The 27,906-nt window shown below is 31.4% G+C and overlaps 1 protein-coding gene across 1 annotated transcript; it reads left to right on the forward strand.

Moving 5' to 3' along the window:
* The first annotated feature begins 4,327 nt into the window (after positions 1 to 4,327).
* Positions 4,328 to 27,715, forward strand: LOC114340448 (facilitated trehalose transporter Tret1-like). Its single transcript, XM_050658428.1, has 4 exons — positions 4,328 to 4,462; positions 18,923 to 18,998; positions 23,690 to 23,969; positions 26,668 to 27,715. The coding sequence occupies exons 2-4, from the start codon at positions 18,923 to 18,925 to the stop codon at positions 27,698 to 27,700; spliced, it is 1,389 nt and encodes a 462-aa protein (XP_050514385.1). The 5' UTR covers positions 4,328 to 4,462; the 3' UTR covers positions 27,701 to 27,715.
* Positions 27,716 to 27,906: the final 191 nt, after the last annotated feature.

A 27,906-nucleotide genomic window follows, 5' to 3' on the forward strand; every position in this document is an offset into this window, starting at 1 on the left:
TCCTTTAGCTTTCTCTTTGAAGTAGAGTATACATACATTTAAAAGAAATACAATTAAAAATGTAGTTTTGAAAGCACTCACTCTATTTAAGCATTTTTGTGCATAGCAGGAAAATGAATGAAGTGTACTCTATTTTATGCTGACCAGAAAAAAGATCCATTAAATATTTTAGTTTTTACCAATACAAACAATTGTTAACGTAAATGAATAAACTTTGTAAATCGATGATTGTAAAAAAGCGTAAAATAAAAAAATAATAAATAAATAAAAAAGTTACTTTCTTCAATTTTAGAAATATTATTTAAAATTTAACATTTCATCAAGAGTTCAAGACGTCATCGAAAGAGCTAAGACGCTTAAGTGGAACTGGGCAGGGCACTTAGCTAGAACACAAGATGGACAGTGGACAAGACGAATCATGGAATGGAGGCCCAGAAACTATAAAAGAGGCCTAGGACGACCACCGACTAGATGGACCGGCGACATTAAAGTAGTAGTGGGAAACTACAAGGGCTACAAGTGGCCCAGTGTAGAGAACACTGGAAAGAATTGAGGGAAGCCTATGTCTAGCAGTGGACGCGGTTGGCTGATTGATGATTATTTTAAATTTAACAGCCGTAGTAAAAAGCGCTACTCTACAGTACCATTGTATTCTACAGTACTCTACCATTTTCTTACGTCTTTTTCCTATTCTTCTTTGAAAAAGTCACTACAAATAAAGGATTTCAAATGTTTGATTTAGTCCTACTTCTTTTGTTGAAGAGTAGATTAAATAATCAGTTTTAAATAAACATTACATAATAGTTATCAAAAAAATATAAATGCAAACATATCTGGAATAATATGCAACTTAATATGCTGATGCACATAAAATAATCATGTTGTTCTGAAGCTATTTTCTTGTGGCATTTTTGCAATTAACTAGTTTTGTTGGAAAATAAGCCACAATTTTACTCAAAAATGATTTTATTAACGTTTCGACGCCCCAATCGGGTATCGTTGTCAAAGTACAAAAAATATTAATGAATGTAACAAAAATGTTGTTGCTTAGTAAAAAAATTCTTCTAATAATTTATTTAATCTGACTCATTTATATCGGCAATTCAGACATATTATTATACATTTTAAAGTAGAAGACTTTAAAATGATATTGCCAATATTTATAAGTTGCGTTCCTGGGGCGCCTTTATTGAAATGTAGTTCATTCGATTACATGAAATCAACCCCAACTCAAGAATATCCGTCACAAAAAAATCATAACATGTGATCTGTCTTTAAAAAGACCACCACATGCAATGGTGACAGTAAAATTCTCGCGCTAGAGGTTCCATAGTAAATCACGAGGGAAAACCAGGAAAAAACCTCGTGACACTATCCCGATATCGCAAGTATTAGGTCTTACTGTAGTTTACTCTCAAAACTGATACCAAATTCTGACCTTAATATGGACATATGTTATTTTAAATTTTAAATAATATTAATAATACATAGATATATAAATAATATTAAAATATAAAATATGTACTAACTCGATATGTTATTGACTTACTAATCCTGGTATTTTCTTTCTACTGACTTCCTCTTTTAGTTTGGAGTTCAGTGGAGAAATTCATGTACTTATAGATTCAGCTTTAATTATGCTAAATGAAACAATTTTGTCGCAAATACCAGCATTAGTAAATCAATACCATATCGAGTTAGTACATATTTTATATTTTAGTATTGTTTAAAATAACAATAGGTACATATTAAGGTCAGAATTTGGTGTTAGTTTTGAGAGTAAACTAAAGTAAAACCTAATACTTACGATGTCGGGATTGTATCACGAGGTTTTTTCCTAGTTTTCCCTCGTGATTTACTATGGAATCTCTAGCGCGAGAATTTTACTGCCACCATTGCGTGTGGTTGTCTTTTTAAAGACAGATCACATGTTATGATTTTTTTGTGACGGATATTCTTGAGTTGGGGTTGATTTCATGTAATCGAATGAACTATATTTCAATAAAGTCATCCCAGGAATGCAACTCATAAAAATATTGGCAATATCAGTTTAAAGTCTTCTACTTTAAAATGTATAATATATGTCTGATTTGTCGATATAAATGAGTCATATTAAATAAATTATTAGAAGAATTTTTTTACTACGCAACAACATTTTTGTTTAATTTATTAATATTTTTTGTATTTTGACAACGACACCCGATTTCGGTGTCGAAACGTTAATAAAATCATTTTTTTAGTAAAATTGTGGCTTATTTCCCATCAAAACTAATTGATTATAAAATCCTTATAGACCGGGCAGTATCGTCGCCCCCGCTAGCGCAATTATTCCGATTCGATTTTTTTGCACAAACTTACTCAAAAAGAGGTCCTTATAACATATTCACAGGGTGCCGGGCGATGCCGTGGTCGAAAAATTTTTTAAACAATTTTTTTTTAAACAAATTCACAAAAATAATTTTTTTATTTCCAACAGTTTTTTTTAGATTATTTGGGTCATTCTGAGCAAAAAAGTCTCCTGTCATTTTTCTCTAAAATTGACTGTTGTCGAGTTATACGCGATTAAAAATTTGAAAAATGCGAAAATGGCCATTTTTAAGGCTTCATAACTCGATTAAAAATAATTATTATGAAATTCAAAAAGTGTCAAAATCAAGATTCAAATACCTTCTTCGACGTCCTGAAGAGATTTTTGTCACTATTTTATTACAAAGCTGTTATTTTTAGTTATTAACAATTAGCGGCATAGTCCAACTGTATCGTCACCCCCGTTAGCGGAACTATTTCGATTAGATTTGTTTTGCACAAACTTACTCAAAATGACCATTTTCGCATTTTTCAAATTTTTAATCGCATATAACTCGACAACAATCAATTTTAGAGAAAAATTACAAGAGACCTTTTTTGCTCAGAATGACGAAGTTATCTAAAAAAAAATTGTTGGAAATGAAAAAATTATTTTTGTGAGTTTGTTTAAAAAAAATTGTTTAAAAAAAATTTTTCGACCACGGCACCGCAAGGCACCCTGTGGATATGTTATGAGGACCCCTCTTTGAGTAAGTTTGTGCAAAAAAAATCTGATCAAAATTGTTCCGCTAACGGGAGCGACGATACAGTTAGACTATAGCGCTAATTGTTAATAACTAAAAATAACAGCTTTGTAATAAATTAAAGAAAAAAATCTCTTCAGAACGCTGAAGAAGGTATTTGAATCTTGATTTTGTCACTTTTTGAATTTCATAATAATCATTTTTGATCGAGTTATGAAGCCTTGAAAATGGAAGCCATTTTTCAAATTTTTAATCGCGTATAACTCGACAACAGTCAATTTCAGAGAAAAATGATAAGATACCTTTTTTGCTCAGAATGACCCAAGTTATTTAAAAAAAAAATTGTTGGAAATAAAAAAATTATTTTTGGGAATGTGTTTAAGAATAATTGTTTAAAAAATTTTCCGACCACGGCACCGCCCGGTACCCTATGGATATGTTATAAGGACCTCTTTTTGAGTAAGTCTGTGCAAAACAATCTAATCGAAATTGTTCCGCTAACGGGGGCGACGATACAGTTATACTATAGCGCTAATTGTTAATAACTAAAAATAACAGCTTTGTAATAAATTAAAGACAAAAATCTCTTCAGATCGCTGAAGAAGGTATTTGAATCTTGATTTTGTCACTTTTTGAATTTCATAATAATCATTTTTGATCGAGTTATGAAGCCTTGAAAATGGCCATTTTCGCATTTTTCAAATTTTTAATCGCGTATAACTCATCAACAGTCAATTTTAGAGAAAAATTACAAGATACCTGTTTTGCTCAGAATGACCCAAGTTATCTAAAAAAAAATTGTTGGAAATAAAAAAATTATTTTTGTGAATTTGTTGAAAAAAAAAATGTTTAAAAAATTTTTCGACCACGGCACCGCCCGGCACCCTGTGGATATGTTATAAGGACCGCTTTTTGAGTAAGTTTGTGCAAAAAAATCGAATCGGAATAATTGCGCTAGCGGGGGCGACGATACTGCCCGGTCTATTATGATCTATAAACACATTTATGTTTTTATATCAGTACCGAAAGGATATAAAAATAATATGTTCGATTATAATAAATTTTAGCTTTGTTATACGTGCATACTACTAACCCTGAAGTGATAAAGAGTTGAACGTGTTTAAATAAGAAAAATAATACCTTTTTACCAAAATTTATGCGTATTTTAATTGGTATATATGTATGTATAATGTACGATTTATATTATAATCTTCATTTATTTATATAGATAACGATAGTTATTTGATTTCTCTAACATTTACCAAATTTAATAAAAACCATGTTATCTATGTACTTTAATGTTTCTATAATGGTTTTAAGCAATACATATTAATAGCAACATCTCATTACCATTAATGTAGTGCTTAAATTATTGTAATAGTTAGTAGACAAATACAGTTAACGAGAAAACGGTAAGTACTAAGTACGAATATTTTTAAATATCTTCCCCTTAAGCCGTCACACCATACCCATCAAAAGGGGAGTTAGACAGGGAGATACGATTTCGCCGAAACTCTTCAACCTAGTAGCCCAATAAATGACCGTTTTGGAGCGTAATTTCCAGGGGCAACTCCGAATTGCATGAAGATTTGGAGTTAGGTTCTACTTACCCTCCACTTCAAAGTTGAATTTGTGCCGTTGGTTGCTTTTACTTGGGGGTAACATTTACCCCTTCTCGGGGGGTGAAAAACGCGTGTTTAAAATAAGGCCGGAAATGGATAAATTGACTTATTTTAAGCACGTTTTGTTCTATAAATATTTTGACAATGTGTTGATTTTTTGACAAAAAAACTACGTTTTCAGACCGTTTTTCCCAAATAACTCAAAAAGTAAATATTTTATCGAAAAAAATATATTTAGCAAAAGTGTAGCCTATAAAAAAACGGAAAAAATGTTGTAACAATAAAGTCTACAAATTGAGCAGAAGCAAAGTTGTAGCTCATGAAAAATACGTTCTTATTCGTCTAGTTCCAAATCGAATATTTCAACGCGATATCACCGAAGAAAGAAGCATTTTTCGGGAAAACCTTATTAACATTTTTAAAGTATCGAAAAAAATGCTTATTAATTGTTTTTTACAAAAGTTTACAGCATCAAAAATAAACGAGTTACACTGAAAAAAAAAAGTTGGCCCCTTTTTTTGGTAAAAAAAATCGTGAAAACCTCCCTCTATTTCGCACCCTAAATGAAATTAATCGTTTGGCTTTACCATTTATTTTAACTGTATGTGTATTTTTTATATGATCTGTAAGTTTGATTGGTTTGAAGTGCTTATTTTTGAAAACATTTGGTTTTATAGTAAAAAAAATTTTCTAAAAATTTTTGAAAAATTTCATTTTTTCAAAATAACTTAAAAAGTATTAGTGATAAGAAAAATCTTAGAGAGTAAAAAAATGTAGGTTTTGCTATTATAAATACGCTAGTTTCATTTTATTTCTCCGTGAGACAAAAATTGGTTAAGATATGGCTGTTCAAAATTTGCATACACTCGTGATTAGTGACCCATTCAAGCTTTCTAAATTATAACCCTTTCAAAAATAAACACTTTAAACCGGTGAGACTGACAGATCATATAAAAAATAGATAGGTAAGTAAATTGTTTGTAAAGCGGTAGCGATTAATTTCATTTGGGAGCTAAACATGGCGAGATTTTTATGATTTTTTACAAAAAAAAAGAGGGCCAACTTTATTTTGAGCCTAACTCGCTTATTTTTAATGCTAAAACTTTTGTTAATAATTAAAACAAAGCTTTTTATAAACACTTTAAAAAAGTTTAAATGGGTTTTTCCTGAAAAGTGCTTAATTTTTCGGTGATTTCACCTTGAAATATTCGATTTGGAATTAGACGAATAAGAACGTATTTTTCATGAGCTACAACTTTGTTTTTATTTGATTCATAGACTTTACTGATACACCATTTTTTTGGGCTCTTTATAAGCTACACTTTTGCTAAGGATATTTTTTTCGATAAAATATTTACTTTTTGAGTTATTTGCGAAAAACCGTCTGAAAACGTAGTTTTTTTGTCGAAAAATCAACATTTTCAATGGCAAATAACTCGAAAAGTATTGCCTTACGTAAGAAACTCTATAGAACAAAAGCTGCTTAGAATCAGCCAATTTATCCATTTCTGGTCTTATCTTGAACGTATGTTTTTTCACCTCCGAGAAGGGGTGACTGTCACCCCCCAAGTAAAAGCAACCAACGGCACAATTTCAACTTTGAACTAGAGAGTAAGTAGAACCTAAATCTGAATTTTCATGCAATTTGGAGTTGCCCCTGAAAATTACACGGTATCGCCGAATTTCCCGTTTATTTACTGGGCTATAGCACTAGAAGACATTTTCAAGAGATTACAATGGGAAGAATATGGAATCATCATTAAGGCAAGCCGCACACCAACGAAACATGAAACGTAAAACATGAAACATGCAACGTAAAACACGTTTCATAAAAATAAAACACGGCTAAACAAATCTTGAAGTCCGCCTACCAATGAAACGAGTGTGATTCATGCTCATAAAACATTTTTATTTTCAGAGAGTTTCATAAATGGCCGGACGTTTATTTATTTAGCAATGTTTTATTTCCATGAAACGTTATTTACGTTTCATGTTTCTTTGATGATTGGCCTAACGGCCAATACTTAAATCACCTAAGATACGCTGACGCTATCGTATTTATCGCTACAGACAAGGAACAACTATAAATACAAGTACAAGATACAACAACTAGACTAAGAAGACAGTAAAGTTGGATTAAATATGAATTACAGCAAAACAAAAGTGATAACAAATCAAGAAGAGGAGTTAAGAATCGTAGTTAAACAAAACCAAATAGAGGAAGTGAATGAATACATATACTTGGGACAAATAATAAAATTGAATAGAGACAAACAAACAGCAGAAATAAAGGGACGAACGAAGTTAGCGTGGGCCTCGTTTGGTAAGCTCAGCTTCATATTGAAGAATAAAAAATACCCTCAATATCTAAAAACGAAAATCTACGACCAATGTGTTCTTCCGGTCCTTACATATGGATGTCAAACATGGACGTTCACAAAAGCGAATATGGACAGAATTGCGAAAACACAAAGACCAATGGAAAGAGAAATGATCAACGTAAGACTGTCAGATAGAAAAAGGAATTCCTGGGTAAGAAATATCACAAAAGTTAAAGATGCTACTCGTCAAATAGCTAAATTAAAATGGAAATTCGCCGGTCATACGATTAGACAAAAAGACGAAAGATGGAATAAAATTATTACAGTGGAGACCATGGACAATGGACATATACACCACGAAAGAGAGGGAGACCACAGATGAGATGGGTGGATGACTTAAAACACCAAACCGGCTCAAAATGGATGCACATGGCTCAGGATAGGGAAAGATGGAGGAGCGAAGAGGAGGCCTATATCCAATGTTGGATGTCACAAGGATAATAGAAGCCGTCTTTTTAGTAAATAAAGTTTAGTGACAGAGTCTCTCTCTCTCTCTCTCTCTCTCTCTCTCTCTCTCTCTCCCACCATCTCTGTGTATTTTCCTTTTAAGAGAGATTAAAATGTGACTCTATTAAACAAGATCTCAATTAACTTAAGGTTTACATGTATTCATGTATTCGGAAGGGAAAATCTAGTCAAATATATACAGGCCAATAGACTCAGATGGGCAGGGCATGTGATACGTAGTAACGACAATCGCCTTATAAACAATATGTTCCGGGAAATGCCAGATGGAAAAAGGTCTGTAGGACGGCCTATAAAGAGGTTGCAAGATACATTCAAAGAAAATCTGGAGAAAATGGGTGTGCGACAATGGGAATTAGTGGCACAGGACCTACAAACATGGAAGGCAATAGTATACGCGGCAAAGACTCACGAAGAGTTGTGACGCCCTTGATGATGATGTTAAGGTTTATATGTATGCAGTAACTGACGCCAGTCGCACGAAGTAAGTACGAATATTTTTAAATATCTTCCCCTTAAGCCGCCTTTTTAGTAAATACAGTTTAGTGACAGAGTCTCCCTCTATCTCTATCTCTATCTCTATCTCTATCTCTATCTCTATCTCTATCTCTATCTCTATCTCTATCTCTATCTCTATCTCTATCTCTATCTCTATCTCTATCTCTATCTCTATCTCTATCTCTATCTCTATCTCTGTCTCTATCTCTATCTCTATCTCTATCTCTATTTCTATCTCTATTTCTATCTCTATCTCTATCTCTATCTCTATCTCTATCTCTATCTCTATCTCTATCTCTATCTCTATCTCTATCTCTATCTCTATCTCTATCTCTATCTCTATCTCTATCTCTATCTCTATCTCTATCTCTATCTCTATCTCTATCTCTATCTCTATCTCTAATTATTTTCTAATATACTTTTTATATTAAGTACTAACTATATGTACATTTAATTGTTGTATCAATATTTTACCTTTATAAATGGGTTAGATTAAATACGAAAAATATTTGTCAAAAGTCTATTATTCTAAATTGGAAATAAGCCAAAATTTAACTTAAAAGATGAAACGTCAATAAAATTATTTTTTAAGTTAAATTGTGGCTTATTTCCCATTTAGAATAATAAATTACATAAATGCCACAAAGAAATCGCTTCGGAACAATATTAAGAAGTTATCTTATAAAAGACGACATTTTGATCCGAAGTAATACAGTTTTCCCCCAAAACAATTTGAATTACCCTTTTTCCGATAGAAAGGTTAAAACAGATTGATGCTATATGATTGTTTTTTGAATTTATACTTTTTTAATACGTTTTTCACCGGAAACTTGTGCATCTTCTTGTATTGTCACACGTTCGAGTGATAGAGTCGTCTGCACCGGACAAAGTAGCTTTGTCCGGACAAAGTATCACAATATCTAATAAAATATTTTTTAAGTTGTGATATTACAGTTGTCTGAAGAAAAAAATAATGCATTTTGTTGGTAAGATAAATACAAAAATTTAATTTTTTGAGTTCATACAATTTTGAACAGGGTATGTGACATACTATACTTACTGACCAAACTGACAAAACTACATTCAGTTTTAAAATTAAAACAAAAAACATAAGTTTGTAAGGTTAATTACAATTTTTATGTCGTAATATGTCGTTCTTAATAGATAAATAGCTATATGTCCGCTCCAACGACAGTAAATATAATAGGAATATAATTGCCTTGCTTGGATACTAACAATAATAGTCCAAGAAAATAAGATTATTCTCGTGATACTGACCCGGTCACAAAAACAACAGTTGTTTTGAGTAGTTTGGACCTCTATACCAAGAATCTGTATCTTTCCTGCATTCGATTTTATGGACTTAAATAGTTACAGTCGAACCCGCTTATTGGAATAGCCTTCGTTCCAAAGAAAAGTATTCCTATAACCGGGCTATGCTAATAACCGATCATTGTTGGCTAGTAGAAACATTTAGGGACCTCAAATTTATATTCCTTGAAGCGGGATATTCCTATAATCGGTATTCTAATAGGCGGGTTCGACCGTATTAACAAATTATGGTCAAAAACGGTCAATTTTCGCCTTTTCCGCCAATCAGCAAAAAGTGAAGCATTTGAAAGAACTTTGAGACTAAGTCATATATAATAAACTTACGTGCATAGAAATCGGCCCACTTAAAAATTTGGTCATTTTTTATGTCTCATATTTCCTAAACCTGTTGTCCGATTTAAGTTATTTTTTGAGCATATTATAGCCTGATTCTTTAGCAATACCACTGTAATAATATTGTTGCTAAAGAGGTAAATTTTCATTGTATACCGGGTGTATTAATCAAATTGTGTTTTTTTTTTCTAAAAGTTCGCAGTACCCTGTGGAATATTCTACTATTTATAAAATACTGAAATTAAAACCCAACTATAGCCTCAGGTTTTCTTAATATTCTGTTTTTTGATTAATTCGATTATGTTGGATAATAAAAAGTTAGGTACTTTAACAACTAGACATGTTTTTCATCAATACACGGTGTTTCTAAATAAGTGCGACAAACTTTAAGGGGTAATTCTGCATGAAAAAATAATGACAGTTAGCTTTATAAACATATGTCCGCAAATGTTTCGTTTCCGAGATACGGGATGTTAAATTTTTTCTTAAAAACTGACGATTTATTTTATTGCTTTAAAACCGGTTTATATATGCCAATGCAATTTGGTGGGTTTTAAGCCGTAGTTATTGCACATTTTTTGACATACAATTAAGAACGTAATATTCACCATTAGCGCTCATACGTGTAATAGGACCGATCATATTACCCGTATGCACGCTAATGGTGAATATAAAATTCCTAATTTTATGTCAAAAAATCTGCCATAAACATCTCTTAAAACCTACCAAATTTCATTTGCATATCTCAACTGGTTTTAAAGCAATTAATAAATCGTCAGTGTCTAAGAAAAAATTCAACATCCCGTATCTCGGAAACGAAACATTTGCGGACATACATTTAAAAAGCCAACTGTCATTATTTTTTTATGCAGAATTACCCCCTAAAGTTTGTCGAACTTATTTAAAAACACCGTGTATTGATAAAGAACATGTCTCGTTCTTAAAGTGCCTAACTTTTTTATTATTCAACATAAACGAATGAATTAAAAAACATAATGTTAAGAAAACCTGAGGCTATACGCTATGAGCTCGTAGGTAGAGGGATAATTAAAAATTCGCGAGCGCCAGTAGTGACAAATCTGTAAGCTTTTACTGGAAATTTGACATAAATGTCAAAGTGATTAATTTAAAACATTGAAATTAAAAACATTAATAGGAAATAATATTAGTTGGTCAAAGCTGTGGTGTATATTTTTACCTAAATTAATATACTTACGTTTTAAATATACTTACTGAATTTAAGTTTTTTAATATTTCGTAATATGTAATTAGAAATTAATCTAAGCTAGGGATGGGAAAAACCTACCGGTTTAAACCTAAAACCGGTTTTTTACTTCGCAATAACCGGTTTTACCGGTTGTTTTTTTGTCCCGGTTACAACCGGTTTTTTCTTTTTAAAGTAAAAAACCGGTTATTAGGTTTTTACGGTGATTAGGATTAGGTTAGGTATTATTTTGGATCCCAATCATAATTATTATTCTTAAGTAATTATTCCAAACAAAACCATAATTCAAATTTTATTTTATTTTATAAAATACAGAAGCAAACTGAAAGTGCAATCCCACATCGGCCAGAAACAACTATTAAGTTTTATGATAATATTTCCTTGAAAAGGTATTTGTAATCATAATATTTACATAAGAAGTGATCTGGTTGAATTAGACGCAAACATCATCTATTTTTCACACTTAACTCTTGACATTGAAAGTGGGTGAATGACTTTTTCTGATTACCAAAAATATTGCTCTGACGTGTACAAATTTACAAACGTGTTAAAAATAATACATGTTCTTTCGATAGTACTAATTTTGATCATATTGATATCGAGCCTAATGGAGTATCGCAAACTAAAGTGTATTGTAAATGTAACTTTGTAACCTATTGGATTAAAAAACCGAAAACCGGTTTTTCCAAAAACCGGTTTTTTTGGCCGGTTATAACCGCCAGGTTAAACCGTAAGCAAAAAAAAACCGGTATAACTGAAAACCGGTGTTTTGTCAAAAACCGCCATCCCTAATCTAAGCGCCATCTACACGATATTTGTGAAAGTATCCGAAGTAAAAAATTAATATTTAATTAATAGAACGTTAATATGATTAGCAAAATCTTTAAAAAATCGATTACAATGTAATTACTTTTTTGCGTTGTAAATATTACCTAAGCGGTAACAATTAAACAATAAATTTAAAAATTACCGGTGAAAGTTGCATTAGTAATCCGCTAGGAGCGACACCAGCGAAGCTCAGAGCGTAGAGTTGGGTTTTAATTTTAGTATTATGTAAATGCTAGAATATTCCACAGGGTGATGCGAACTTTGAGAAAAAAGCACAGTTTGATTGGTACACCCGGTATACAATAAAAATTTACCTGTTTAACAACAATATTATAACAGTGGTATTGTTAAAGAATCAGGCTATAACATGCTCAAGAAATCACCTTAATCGGCCAACAGCTTGAGGAAATCTGAGACATCAAAATGACCAAATTTTTAAGTGGGCCGATTTCTATGCACGTAAATTTAGTTACCTATTTATGAAGCGTTAAAAGTACAATTTTAAGGCAGGCATGTGAAAGGCACGCAATTCACATGAGTGCCTTAAAAATGTACTTTTTAACACGTATATCATACAATATTTTTTCTACATGCGTTATAAATTTATAAAATACAATATTTTTGTTAATTGCTGAAACCATAAAACCTATGACCCGTAAAAGGTAGAACTGGTTGTCTACAGTAGAGGGGAATGTCTAAAAATTCTTAGCGAAAATATTATACCGTTACATAAACTTGTTTTTTCTACAAACGTGTTAAAATGCAATAATACAGTTTAAATTAAATTTTTAAAAAACCTTTTAAACCACCTTTTTCAAATTGCGCAAGTTGTACTATTAATATTAATGTTAATAAATAAAATATAAATATTTTGACGTTTCACAATTTGACAATTCACTTTTAACTGCAGTGCCTTTTTTTAAAGAAACTATTGCTAAAATTTTAAAGAACTATTGCTTTAAAGTTGCATTTTTAACGCTCCTATGGAATGCTAAAAATTGCATTTTTAACACGGTTGTAGAAAAAAACCTTTAAACTGCCGGGTATTAAAATGTTATCTGTTGCTTAAAAATTGAAAAATTAGCCAGAAATTCCGTTTTTTTATAAATGGTAATTTTCTTTAAAACTGAGAGCTCATAATCACGTTAATACTACATGGAATGTTGGATCTCGTGGTGCTTAAAATATTCTCAAAATTTCAAAGCGATCGGTTTTCAAATTAAATTATTTACAAAAATTCTTCATTTTCATAAAAAAAAAATGAAGAAAAACAATTTTAAATACTGCAAAATTATTTTGTAAAAGCCTGTCGATGTTTTGCTTATATCCATTTGGAATAATAAATATTTATGTTTGGCCATAATAGTAACCGCAACTATTACTAAAAAATAATAAAAAAATTATTAAGAGCACACAGTAGCGTTCAACAGGTAGCCAAACGCGGTCCAAGATTGCGAAAGTTCTGCGAACTTTCAAAAGTGAGGCAACAGTGCGTTGGTAATTTGACACTGACTGTGACGTTTACACTATCAAAAACCACGGTTATTAGACTTTATTACGGTTGTCTTGTCCGACGGTGGTGGGAAGACTTATATTTTTGACTTTACGTCACAAGAGTTTACATTCCCATATTTTTAAATGATTTTCGATCATTGAATGTGTGTTATTGTGTATATATGTGTATTATTTGTGTTATTATGAAATAATTAGACAAATAGTACACATTTTATCTTATACCGGGTGGTGAATCGTAAAAAGGGCCATAGGAAACTCAATGTAAATTCTGAATTGTTGAATTACTGCTTCCCTAATTATTTTACATCAAAAGTCATGACAGAATACTTGTAGAGAATTAAAATCCGTATTCAAATCAAAAGTTAAAATTGTTCTACGATTTAAATGCATTCCAAAATTTTGAAAAATATGATACATTTGCCACAATAGGTATGCGTGTAAAAGTAAGGCCACACGTTACTATTTAACTGACAGTGCTCACACCATTGACTGAATAAAAAAATCTTTATTATTAATCCTTTCTCCGCAACTGAGGGTATTTTATCAACTGTATTGTTTTTAAACAATAGATGATAAAATAAAAATATTGACAGTTCAAAAATGTAAACATTATTGCATTGTGTGTGGCCTAAGTTTGGTCTGAAAACTAAAATGTATTGCATTTTTACAAAATTTTGGAATATGTTTAATTACGTAGACCAATTTTAACAGTTATTTCCAATACAGATTTCAATCCTCTACAAATAGTTTCTAATGTCTTTTGATGTACAATAATTATTAGGGAAGCTGGAATTCAACAGTTCAGAATTTTACATTGAGTTAATGCAAAATTTTGAGGCATGTCAAAATTCTCAATGTATTTTAATTGTATTCATTTTTTGTCGAATCCTGAGAAAGCTAATAAATATTTTTGAAAAATTTAAACTCAGAATGAAAGACTATATTATTACCGAGGGCTGAAAGTACCTGAAAACTTCTATAATGTTTATTTTAATAAGTTACAGGGCTGAAAATAAAAGAGAAGTGTGATATTTAATTTCAAATATTTCATTCAATAGAATCTGCTTGTTTATTCTAAGGGGCCTTCCGCCCTCGGTAATAATGTAATCTTGCATCCTGCGTTTAAATTTTTCTAAAATACTTGGTTTTCTCAGGATTCGAAAAAAATCATATTACGATTCAAATGACAGTAAACTTTCGTGACGTAATCTCACCCTTAATGTTCATTGGTTAGTCGATTTAGGCAACCGTAGTAATGTCTAAGAACCGTGATCAAAAACAATAATTTTTATACACATAGGCGCGAAATGTTGCCAAGTCAGTGACGTTCGATTTCTTGTTATAAAAAAATCTATTTTTAGTAGTTCCAATGTGACACAAAATCTAGGCACGGGATAAAATAGTTTATTTGAAGAAAGTGTATTTTTTGTCTTTCTTAATAGCGGTACAGGCTCCTTTTTTCAATATTTTATTTAGTTATAGAATAATTTCCACATACTAGCATATTTCTGAAATTGGGCTATGTACCGCCATTCTTTATTATATTACGAATATGTGTGCCAAATATCTCGACAAAATATTCAAAATTAGAGCCGCAATCTTGGAACGCATTTGTTGCTACCTGTTGATCGCTACTCTTTGATCTTAACACTTTAACTGCCATGTGTACATATATTGGACACAGGTTTTATCAGCGTTTCAGCCATGTGTCCGTGGTTGATACACATTTACCGTGTATTTACATGGGAATATTATTGAGTCTGGCGTAGAACTATAACATTTAAAAATATCCTGGGATTTTTTTAATTTTTAAAGGTATAAGGGATGATAAAATGAAAATTAACTATACATTAACTTTTTTATTTTTATGACAGTACATAATCAAAAGTAACATAGAATGTAGTATTTTTTAACTAGAAAATTAAGTACTGAAAGTCAATTTTATTGTATTTACATGTTGCTTTGTACAGTTATTTTTTTGTGAAAACATGGTTGGTAAAGAAACATTCTAAACACATAAAAGGGCTCTCTTCACATCCGTTGCATACCTATGTTGCTCGTTTTTTGTTTTTTACAGCATAATTTCGACCATGTACTTCAGAGTTTTTTTGTAACAAATGGTGCATCTGCCTCTTTTGTTCAAAACATTTTGAGTAAGTTCATGTTTGGCATGAACTTATACAGGAAGGGTTAGATTACTATTTTGAAGAAGTTGCTACTACATTATATTATGTTGGATTCACATCTGAATCCGAATAATCAGAAAAATCATCACTCATGTTTATTTTTCTAAACTCATCTAACTCATCGGCAGCCTTTTCTGCTTCTAATTCCAATTCTAAAGAACGGAGTTGTTTGTTATTTTGCGCCATATTAACTTTTTTCAATCGTAAAGTCGACGAGACGCTCCCTTCGGAAGTAAATAACAAACTGAAATATCTAAAATGTGTCCGTCAGTGTCCATCTGTGGTACTTATGGCCTGCAATTAGACATTAGTAGCAATTTTACAATCGCAGGCCGCGTGTACCAAATAAGGACACGGCAATTTTTACAAACATAACCAAAAAACAAATCTGAATTTATGATTTTTGCTAAAAACAAACATAAATAGAGTCATTAAGAAGAAAAAAATATTTTGGCCCAGAAGACCCGGTACAAAATTTACTCTGAATTTACCTGGCAGATAAAGTGTTAAGGATCTGAAACTGTTTTCTTGTGGCACATTAAATTTAGTATTGTGCTTATGGCATTGAGCCACAGTTGTTGGTGTAATGAAAATAAAATTTTTAAATGAACTGTTGTTTGACGTTTCGATTTCCACTCAAGAAATCGTCGTCAGAAAATTAAAAAGACAATTAGGTCTGAAAATATGGAAAAGTGGTTGTGAGGATTTTCCCAGAATTTTCAAAGCTAGTTTTCTTTTTAATTTTCTGAAGACGGTCTCCGGAGTATAAATCGAAACGTCAAACAATAGATCATTTAATGGGGTACGCGCAAAACACAGGTCGAATGTTATTTAAACGCATTCATTTTTTTCGAATTCTGAGAAAACTAATAAGTATTTTTGAAAATTTTAAACGCAGAATGAAAGACTAAATTATTACCGAGGGCTGAAAGTCCCCGAAAATTTTAAAAAAGAGAATATTTTGTGTGATTTTTAATTTAAAATATTTCATTAAAAGGAAACTTATTCTAAGGGACTTTCGGCCCTCTGTAATAATGTAATCTTTGATTCTGCGTTTCAATTTTTCAAAAATATTTATTAATTTTCTCAGCATTGGACCAAGTTTTTGCGCCTACCCCCTTAAGAAATGTAATATTCATTACACCAATAATGTACCTCAATTCCATAAACACAATACTGAAAAAAAATTGTTTAAAAAATTAGATGGATTATTTTTAACAATTTATTTATTAGTACGTTCTTTAACGGTAAAATATTGCAAACCTCTAAATTTTAAAGAACCGCTTGGATTGACATGAAATTTGGCATACACATAGCTGACAAGTCAAAGAAAAAAAGTGATGTTGTGCCGATATGTGCTATTGCCCTGGGGGTGGTTTTCACCCCCTCTTGGGAGTGAAAAAATATTCGTCCAAAAAAAGTCAGGAAATGGATAAACTGGCTAATTTTAAGTAACTTTTGATCTATAGAGTTTTTTCACTAAGTCAATACTTTTCGAGTTATTTGGCAGTGAATATGTTCATTTTTTCAACAAAATAACCACGCTTTTAGGCGGTTTTTCGCAAATAACTCAAATAGTAAGTATTTTGTCGAAAAAACATTCTTAGCAAAAATATATCCTGTAAAAAATTTTAAAAAATGGTGTATACATCACGTCTCGACACCTAGTAGAAGCAGAGTTATAGCTAATGAAAAATAGGTTCATATTCGTCAAATTCCAAATGGAATAATTTAACGTGAAATAACCAAAAATAAAGCACATTTCGGGGAAAACCCATTACAACTTATTTAAAGTGTTTAAAAAAAGCTTCATTTTTGTTTTATAAAAAAAATTTCTAGCATCAAAATTAAACAAGTTACGCTCAAGATAAAGTTAGTCCCTTTTGGTTTTGGTAAAAAAATCGAGAAAACCACCCCCTAATTAGTATCTTAAATGAACTTAATCGTTACGACTTCACAAGTTTCTTGACTCGTGTATATATTGTTTATATGATCTGTAAGTTTCATCGATTCAAAGTTCTTACTATTGAAAGGGCTGTAGTTAAAAGGGGTTAAACGAGTCATTGATCACGAATGTATGCAAATTTAGAAACACCAAATCTTAATCAATTTTTGTCTAACAGAAAAACAAAAAAATACATGATATTCAGAAAAGCAAATCTGACTTTTTTTGTTTTTCGAGATTTTTGGTATCTCTAACAGTTTTTAAGTTATTTTGAAAAAAGCATATTTTTCAAAATTTAAATTTTTAAAAATTTTACTTTGAAACCAAATTTTTTCAAAAATAAGCACTTTGAATCGATGAAACTTACAGATCATATAAACACAACATAAATAAAATAATTTGTGGAGCGGTAACGATTAATTTCATTTAAGTTGCTAATTAGGGGTTGGTCTTCCCGATTTTTTTTTTTGCAAAAACAAAAGGGACCAACTTTATTTTGAGCGTAACTTGCTTAAATTTAATGCTAGAAGCTTTTTGTAAAAACAGAAATAAAGCTTTTTTAAACACTTTAAAAAAGTTCAAATGGGTTTTCACCAAAAAGTGCTTAATTTTTTCGATATTTCACGTCGAAATATTCTATTTGAAATTTGGTGAATATGAATCTATTTTTTATTGGCTATAACTCTAGTTCTACGAGATCCAGAGACCTAACGCGTACACCATTTTTTTTACTTTTTTATAGGCTATATTTTTGCTAAGAACGTTTTTTCGACAAAGTACTTACTTTTTGAGTTATTTGCGAAGAACCGTCTAAAAACGTGGTTATTTTGTTGAAAAATGAACATATTCACTCGCAAATAACTCGAAAAGTGTTGACTTATCGAAAAAGCTCTATAGAACAAAAGTTACTTAAAATTAGTTAGTTTACCCATTTCCGGACTAATTTTGGACATATATTTTTTCACCCTTAAGAGGGGGTGAAAGTCACCCCCAGGGCAAAAGCACACATCGGCACAATATCACTTTTTTTCTTTGACATGTAAGCTATAAGCATGCCAAATTTCATGTCAATCCAAGCGGTTCTTTAAAATTTAGAGCAAAAACCGTGAAAGAATGGACTATATTTATGTAATGCATATCCGTAATGTACGCAAAAAGTACAAGCAAATTAAAAAAAGAAACGTCGAAATCCATAAATAAGAACCAAAGCTCCAATATTAAGTTACTGGTTCGCGAGTTATTATTTAGAATAAATTTGCTTATATCCCTGGACTATAAGAATTATAGACCAATATTATTTGGTTTAAAAACGTAAATATTAAGTAGTCCAAATCAACAAAGCTAAAACAAATAGGTAGGTAGAGATACTAGTGTGGATATAAATTGTAAATTAAAAAACCTGATCTAGATGTTATTCGGGTTAACGTATCTCTTTTCGTAGTCAGGTCTGGTATTATTATTTGTATGCCATTACTGTGCCATTACTAACACAAGTTATTTTGATAACAACACATAACAATAATAATATTTATCTTTATTTAGATGATCACTAAAGTGAATCCTAAAGATGAAAAAATTGACGAAAAAAGCTGGCCACAAATCCTAGCCTTGTTAAACGGTAAGTTTTTATATCACGTTTTTTATCATTTGAATAAAAATTTTTGGTTTTTGGCCTTATTTGTTACAGTAAGTAGTTCTAAGAGCTGATTTTTTTCTGGTTCATGGTTGTTATAAGATAATTAGTTTTTCTTATTTTTCTTAAGCTTATTTGCATCCAGTGCTGGACAAAGGGCTCCACATGAGTTCACCGTTTACAGTTCACTACACTACAGTGCAATTTTTACTCTATCTTAAGTTTCTATTAAAATTATTAAACCATTCATTTTTGTGAAAAAATATATTCTGTTGCTTATTTTTCATAGTCTGCTCTTGGATTGTATCCATACATGTGTACCAAGTGATCTAATATGCGTTCGGAAGAGGATGAATTATTTTTTCTTGTAATATCTCTGGTTCTTATTTTGTTTATTTATCTATAATTAAATTATATATCTAGTTATATTTTCTGTTTTTTTATTGTATTCACATAGCGAATATTTTGAAACTGTATTTTAAGTTGTCGATGTAAAAAAATGTAAAATTTTGTGATATTCTTGAAATATTGTTCCATTGTTTTCCCATATCTTATATGTGAGGGGTCAGACGTAAAACGATTTAAGAGTGTAGGCGCAAAATTTAAGGAAAAATGATTGTATTTTTTCGAATACTAGAAAAACTAATAAATATTACTATTATTTATACAGCGTGTCTGCGTAACTTGAAACCATATCGGAAACTTTTTTATTATCAATTTTACGAAAAAAAGTTATTCTTTATAAAGTGCTCTGCATAGTCTAAAACCTAAGACGCATTCATCAGATATCAAATTTTATCAACAGTATACGAGGTATGTCAAAAAATATGAATCTCGCTCAAGAGTAAAGTGCTTTTATATTTCACAATATCGAAAATTGTCATTGAAAAAAGTTGTTTGTAATTAAAAATTATGTTATAATCTGCATTTACACTCTTCTAATTGAAAATTTTTTTTTGAAAATTTTCCTCAAATCACGGACACGCAACATCACTTTTATTTATGATAGCTCCGTTATTATTAATTTTACGAAAAAAAAGTTATTCTTTATAAAACGTTCTGCATAGTCTGATAACTAAGATACAATTATTATAATATATTAAATTATGTCTATTTTATACGAGGTATGTCAAAAAATATGAATTTCGCTGAAGAGTAAAGTACCTTTATTTTTTGCATCCTTCTAGTAGTTGAAATACCCTAAATTGCATCCTTCTAGTAGTTGAAATATTGTGAACTATAAAGGTATTTTACTCTTGAGCGATATTTATATTTTTTGACACACCTCGTATAAAATTGAAAAAATTGATATCTTATGATTGCATCTTAGTTTATTGACTATTCAGACATTTTTATAAATAATAACTTTTTTCCGCAAAATTAATAATAACGGAGTTATCTTAAATAAAAATGATGTTAGGTATCCGTAATTTGATGAAAATTTTCAATTTTTTTTTTCTCAATTAGAAGAGTTTAAATGCATATTATACCATAATTTTTAATTATAAACAACTTTTCTTAATAACAATTTTTGATATTGTGAAATATAAAGGCACTTTACTCTCGAGCGAAATTCATATTTTTGGACATACCTCGTATATTATTGATAAAGTTTTGATATCTGATGATTGCATCTTAGGTTTTATACTATACAGAGCACTTTATGAAGAATAACTTTTTTTCGTAAAATTGATATTAAAAAAAGTTTCCCATGTGGTTCCAAGTTACGCAGACATACTGTATATTATTATCGAGAGTCGAAAGTCCCTGAAATCCAACTTCTATAATGTTTATTTTATAAGTTACAGGGGCGAAAAGAAGAGAAGAATGAAAAAATTGATTGTGATTTTTAATTTCAAATATTTCATTCAAAAGAAACTTTTTGTTTATTCTAAGGGACTTTCGGCTCTCGGTAATAATGTAATCCTCCATTCTGCGTTTAAATTTTTCAAAAATACTTATTAGTTTTCTCAAGATTCGCAAAAAATGAATGCATTGAAAAGCATTCGCCCGAAATTTTCTCCTAACCCCTTAAATCATATTTACAGTTACAATCAGGTCTCCTAGATTAATGGGACAAAACTTTTTTTGGGATGTTTAAAAGATTATCAATGCACAATGCATATAAATCTGTGTACGAACATGACAAGCTTTAAACTAAATTTCAAGGAATTTTCAATTGTTTTTCAGTTCGTTTTTATTCAGTTGAAGAATTTATCCAATTTTATTTCCAATTCTCCAATTCTTTTTGTTGATATGTGTATTTAGTGTGTTTGCTTATTTGTTTGTTTTATTTACTTAATTGACCAATTCTTGTCTAAAAGAAAAAAAAAAAGAATGTGTGTGTACTTTGTACGCACGTAAGAAGTTATACTTCTATTATATGATTTAAACGAAATTAATATACTTTTTATTTATATTTTATTTAAATATTAAACTAATTTGTACTTACTACTTCTCAAACATTTTTATTAAAACAGTGCCAAAAATTAAAATAATAAAAGAATAAAACACACACAAACACATTAAGGGCAGGTTGTTCGAACGCTAATCAGAAATGATCATTATCAAATATTTAATTACTGTCACTAACTGTCAATGTCAACTTTGTTTGGGTTGCTGAAAACATAATTATGGATTACAATTATGAAATTAGTTAATCAATTACGGTGATAATTGTTATGTTAATTGATTAACTAATCTCATAATTATAATCAATTATGTTTTCAGCAACCCAATCAAAGTTAATATTGACAGTTGGTGACAGTAATTAAATAATTGATAGTGATCATTGTTGATTAGCGTTCAAACAACCGGCACTAAAAATGCCACAAATGATTTCTGAACATTAATTGTCGGAATTTTTTTATTTTCTGAAAATAAAATTATTTAATAAATATACTTACAATCATAAAATGTATAAAAAAAATAAAAAAATAAAAGTTTTTATTGGGATTCGAACCAGCTATCAGCGCGGTTGGTATATTGGGGTTCATTCGCCTTAAACACTTCGCCACGGAGGCAATGTGTCATTATGTGCGAAGATCGACTAACTAAACGGATTAAGCTTTTGACATTTTTGAATTAAATTAAATAAAATTATTTTGATTTTGAATTGAAATAATTTAGAATTGAAAAAATACAACAAAACATAGAGTAAGAAAACAATATATTAGGTGAACATTGATAGAAATTTTGATGGTAATCAAATTATGTAAATAAAAGTAATACATACTATGTATTTTGGTAGGTTCAAATAGGTAGGTACCTATGATACATTTACAATTATTACGTACCTTTTGCTTTTAAAAACTATTTAAATGTCACTACAATTATAAACTTTTTTGTTTCTGTCCTCACAACAATAAAACTAATATATTATACATTTGTTTACCTTCATATTGAACAATTATTTATTATTGACAGATCATTTCAACACCCAATCAGAGCCCGTATAACGACTAATACCATACTGTCGGTGTGCGCATGCGAGCAGATCAATATAAATTCACCCTATATCTCAATCGCGCCTAAATAAGTATAACTTCAATAAAGTAAGGGGATCTACTACATATTCTCCTCGAATGTTCACATCAATTAGTAAATATAATAGTTATTTATGATATGTGTTAAAAGTACACGTTTAAGACACACATGTGAAAGTTTGCAGAATGAGCGATAGCGAGTTCTGTAATTCACATGAGTGCCTTAAAAATGTACTTTTTAACACGCATATCATACAATATTTTTCTACAAACGTAATTACAGGACAATATCTACAAAAACTTTTACTTGAACTTGACTGACATTCCATTTTTATATTTTTTTGACATTACTTCGAAATTGCCTATACGGTCAATACGAATTGCAGTGCCTTAAAAATATTTTAAAGCATTATGGAGTGCTAAAAATTGCATTTTTAACACGGTTGTAGAAAAACAAATTCTATGATAATCTTAATATATTAAAAATTCCACTTCCCCTCTACCTGAACGATTTTTTCTGAAGATATTAATACATTAAAAACAATTTACGAACATATCAAAAACTGCAAAAATGCGGCTGTGGACGCAGTGGACGAATATGAACTCCATAGGACTATTCAGGGCGGCTGCAAATAAGATAAAATGGACAAATGTAATGGCCAACTTCCTTAAAGATAAGGCACCGTAAGAAGAAGATTTATTTTTTTATCTTTTTCAAAGTAAGTTATTAATCGAAGTAGCACAGAAAGCGACAATAAATATCGTTCCCATACCACCAAATTGACAACAGGTGGAATACTTTCTTTGGTTACACCTCCTGAGATTTTAAAAATTTATAAATCAAACAGGATGCCGAGGAAATTAAGATGAGAGAATTTTAAATAATTCACAACTCATCTGCTCTGCAGCAGCTGCATAAAGCTCTAGTTAAATAGGATAGTGCAGCAAGAGTCTATACCGGTTTCGGAGGTCTTTTCCCCCTCATCAGTGGTCCCATATCCTCTTCTCTCCGATTTCCCCAGGTATCATACTTTGGGCCTTTCCTGCACTCTCCGATTTAACCAGAGCATTATGCAGCTGCTGCATTTTGGTGTTGCAAAGAAATTGAAAATGTTTATACATTTGTTTTTTTATTTATGTATTTGTTTATTTATTTAATTTTTTATTTATTTTTTTCTTCTAAAATTTTAGCTGCATTGATTGGAATGGTAAGTGGCATCGTTTTTGCATGGCCATCTCCGTATATTGTCAGAATAGTTGCGGATAAAGTCAACTATGATATTACCGAAGAACAAGCTTCCTATTTCCCGACCGTCCACGTGATTGGTTTATTTATTTTTCCAGTATTTTTGGTACCTGTAGTCAACATTATTGGAAGGAAAAACTCACTGCTTTTGGTAGCTTTACCTTACTCCATTTGTTTTGCAATCAAGGCGTTTGCAAATAATTTATGGTTGCTGTATGTTGCAAGGTACTATTTTACTTTTGTTAACATTATTATTAATATTCACACACCGAAAATTAAAAAAAAAGCGGTGTTGTAAATTGAGAACGGTATTGCCTTGTTAAAGAAAAGCCGACAATTTTTCCTTTTTGAAGTGAATACTTCTTATTGTGCATAAATTTTAGAAAAATTTCGCAATAATAACCTTAGCTAGAGTTTAGGTCCTTCTAGGTCTACTATGGATAGATAATTCTAGATCTGTGCTTATGTCGATGTACAAGTTTTTAGCCTCCTCCATTCGTGTTCTTTTACTTGTCTAGATCCTTCTTCTTCTAAAAGTGCCAATTTTCTGGAGATGTTGGCGACCACATTGACCCATCTTATTCTATTTACGACAGCTCGATATAGATCAGTTGACGTTAGACTAGTCCAATTTCTAAGATTGCCCAGCCAGGATATACGAGTACGTCCAGGGCCTCTCCTGCCCTCAATCTTGCCTTGTAGAATCAACTGTAGCAGTCGGTATTTTTCATTACGCATACTGTGGCCGAAGTATGCCAATTTTCTGTTATTTACGGTGTTAATTATTTCTTTGTCTTTTGGAGAATAGTTATATTAGTTTTGTGGTGTATATATGTGACCCTCAACATACGTCGGTAGCACCACATTTCAAACGCCTCTAACCGTTTTATGGCATCTTTTGTCAGACTCCAGCTTTCAACTCCGTGTAGAAGGACACTAAAGACATAACATCTAAGAATTCTAATGCGTATATTGATACTTAAAGACAAGTTGCACAGAATTTTCATAAGACTGTTAAAAGAGTTTCTGGCTTTTTCAATACGAGTTTTTATTTCGTAGCTATGATCCCAAGTATCCTTAATGTTGCAGCCCAGATAGCATATTTTCTGTACTCTCTCTAGGGGAGTATTGTTTATTGTAACTTGGGCGTTTATGTTGGTGTTTTTACCAATGATCATTATTTTTGTCTTCTTACAATTTAGTTTTAGGCCGTATTTGTTACATGCTTCTACAACATTATCCATGATCCTTTGGAGCCCCTGCGCACTATCTGCCAGCAATACTGTATCGTCTGAATATCTAATATTAAAGTTGTCCATTTACTGCAATACCATCTTCTGATTCGTCCAAGGCCTCTCTAAAAATGTTTTCAGAGTATATGTTAAATAATGCTGGTGACAGTATGCAAAGCTGACTGATTCCTTTTTCGACTGTGAAGATTTCGTACAGTTCATTTTCGAATCGAACTGTTGCTTTGTGTTGGAGATATAAGTTTGAAACGAGTCTTATATCCTTACCATCGAGTCCTGATATTTTTAGGATATCGATTAGATTTCCATGTGGGACTTTATCAAATGCCTTCTCGAAATCTATGAAACATGCATACACATCGCAGTTGACATCACTGGCTCTCTGTATTAGAATAGATCCACTAGCCACTAGTATTATTTTAGTTACTAATTACATAGTACTATTGCTTTACTTGCATTATATATTCCATCTAATATATTTTTTATCTTCTATTTTGTCTACATCAGTACCGGATTTTACCAGTTTCCGACATTGTTTAGTCGAACAAGTTAGGTTCTCCCTTAAGTTCTTAAGGGAATGATTCGAATGCAGTAGTGCAGAACTATTTAGAGCGGCAATCAACAGGGTTCGCATAGCCATGGTGATTTTAGATTTCTGCTACTGTCTTTGTGAACATTAATATCGTGTTCCCATGATTTGCTCAAGATCTGTTTGACTGTAAATATTTGATCCAGTGTCGATCTTCCCTGTCGGAAGCCCGTCTGATACTCTCCAATAATATTTTCTGCTAGTGGTTAGAGCCGTTGGCTTATAATATACGTGAGGACTTTATATGCTGTGCATAGTAGAGAGATTCCACAGTAGTTTTTGAATTGGAGTTTGTCTCCTTTTTTATAGATTGGGCATACTATACTTTTCTTCCAGTTGTCGGGTATTTTCTCTTCTTGCCTTATGTCTTTGATGAGCACGTGGATGTGACTTGCTAGGTGCTCGCCACCTACATTATACAGTTCTACTGGTAGTTCGTCAGCTCCCGGAGCTTTATTGTTTTTCTGGGCATTAATAGCTTCGAGAACTTCCTCTATAGTTGGAGCTTCTACTCCATTATCTACTTCATTCTCTTCCACGTAGTTCATACCCATTTCATCTTCCATGTCTACTTGTGTTCCAAGTAGGGTCTGAAAATAATGCTTCCAGGTTTCTGTGACTTTCTGTTGGTCACTGATTATTTGCCCACTTTCATCTTTACATAGACTTGTTTGAGGTTTATACCCACTTCTTATCTTTTTTAGGTATCCGTATGCCCCTCTAATTTCGTTGTTTTTTAAATTTTCTTCCATAGTTGTATGTATATAGAGACGTCTAAAATCTGTGTGCCTATCGAGACCAGTGATGTAATAAACTCCACCGCCTGTCAACTTCTTCCTGGTTATCCACCGACTCTGTTTCAAAAGCTCCATTTAAACAACATTTAGCATCGTATATTGCTCGGAATGGCTTCACATATGAAGTTAATATTTTAGAAAACTACATAATATTCATATGTATGCACAATATTATTGTTGTCTGATCTAACGAGATCCTTTTTATAGCGGCAGTCCGCCATTTCAGTTCTCCTTATAGTGGGAGACTACTGTTTTTCATGTTTTTATTAATAATTATAATGTTTTAGGTTATGTGGTGGATTTGGGGACGCAATTCTCTTCGCTGCAATGCCTGCATACATTGGAGAAGTTTCCACCCCAAGTGTTAGGGGTGTTTGGGGTAACGCCTTTCTATGCGTGGCCTACATTGGTCAACTACTCATAAACATACTGGGCAGCCTTTACACCGTCCAACAAACCTCATTAATGGTATTAGTTCTGATAGCTTTCTTCTTGTTGACATTCATTTTTAGAGTGGAAAGTCCCTACTTTCTAATAATGAAGGACAGACATGAAGAGGCTAAGAAGAGTTTAAAAATTCTTAGAGGAAAAGAAAATGTAGAAGTAGAGTTTAATCAAATTACACAAGACGTTAAGAGACAGATGGCTGAAGATGGTTCTTACCTTCAGCTTTTTAACATAAAAGCTAATAGAAGAGCTTTGACAGCTGCTTCTTTTCTGAGGATATCGCAGCTTTTGTCAGGAATTTACGTTTTTACGTCATACACTCAGTTTATTTTTCAAAAAGCTGGTGGTAACATCAGCGCACAAGATTCGTCTGTTATTTACATAGGCGCAATTTTGATTTGTTATGTAAGTGCCTCGTATTTTTCCGACAAGCTCGGAAGAAGAAAATCTTACATAATTTCTATATTCTTGTCGGCTTTGATTATGGTCTCGGAAGGTATATACTTTTATATTGACATAAATGTGCCGAGTATAAGCATGAAATCTGTACAATGGTTACCCCTTGCTGGTATGTTGCTCTTTGTATTGATCTCAGCATTTGGCATTGGACTCATACCAACTCTGATGTTAGGTGAATTATTTTCGGCTAGTGTAAAAGTCAAAGGGGTTTGTATTAGTACTATGGTATTTGCAGGCAGTTCAATTGTTGTTAACAATATTTTCTATTACCTAAATAGGTCTACTGGGTTATATGGTCCGTTTTTCTTCTTTGCTTCTTGTAATCTTATTTCGACTGTTTTGGCATACTTTGTGGTACCTGAAACCAAAGGAAAAACTTTAGAGGAAATACAAGAGTATCTTAGAGATAAGTAAAAATTATTTTTTTAATGTAATGTGTTTTATTTCGAACCTTATTATACCAAAAGTTTATAGGTAACAAAAATTGAAGAAAAAAATTCTTATATGGGCAAAGATTTGGATCAAAAAACTGCAAAAATATTAACATATACGCAAGATAATAACATAGAATATCGACTATAGAAAATTAACTTATTATTTATTATACCAAGTGAAATTTT

This window comes from Diabrotica virgifera, chromosome 8 (genome assembly GCF_917563875.1).
Source record: "Diabrotica virgifera virgifera chromosome 8, PGI_DIABVI_V3a".
NCBI lineage: Eukaryota > Metazoa > Arthropoda > Insecta > Coleoptera > Chrysomelidae > Diabrotica > Diabrotica virgifera.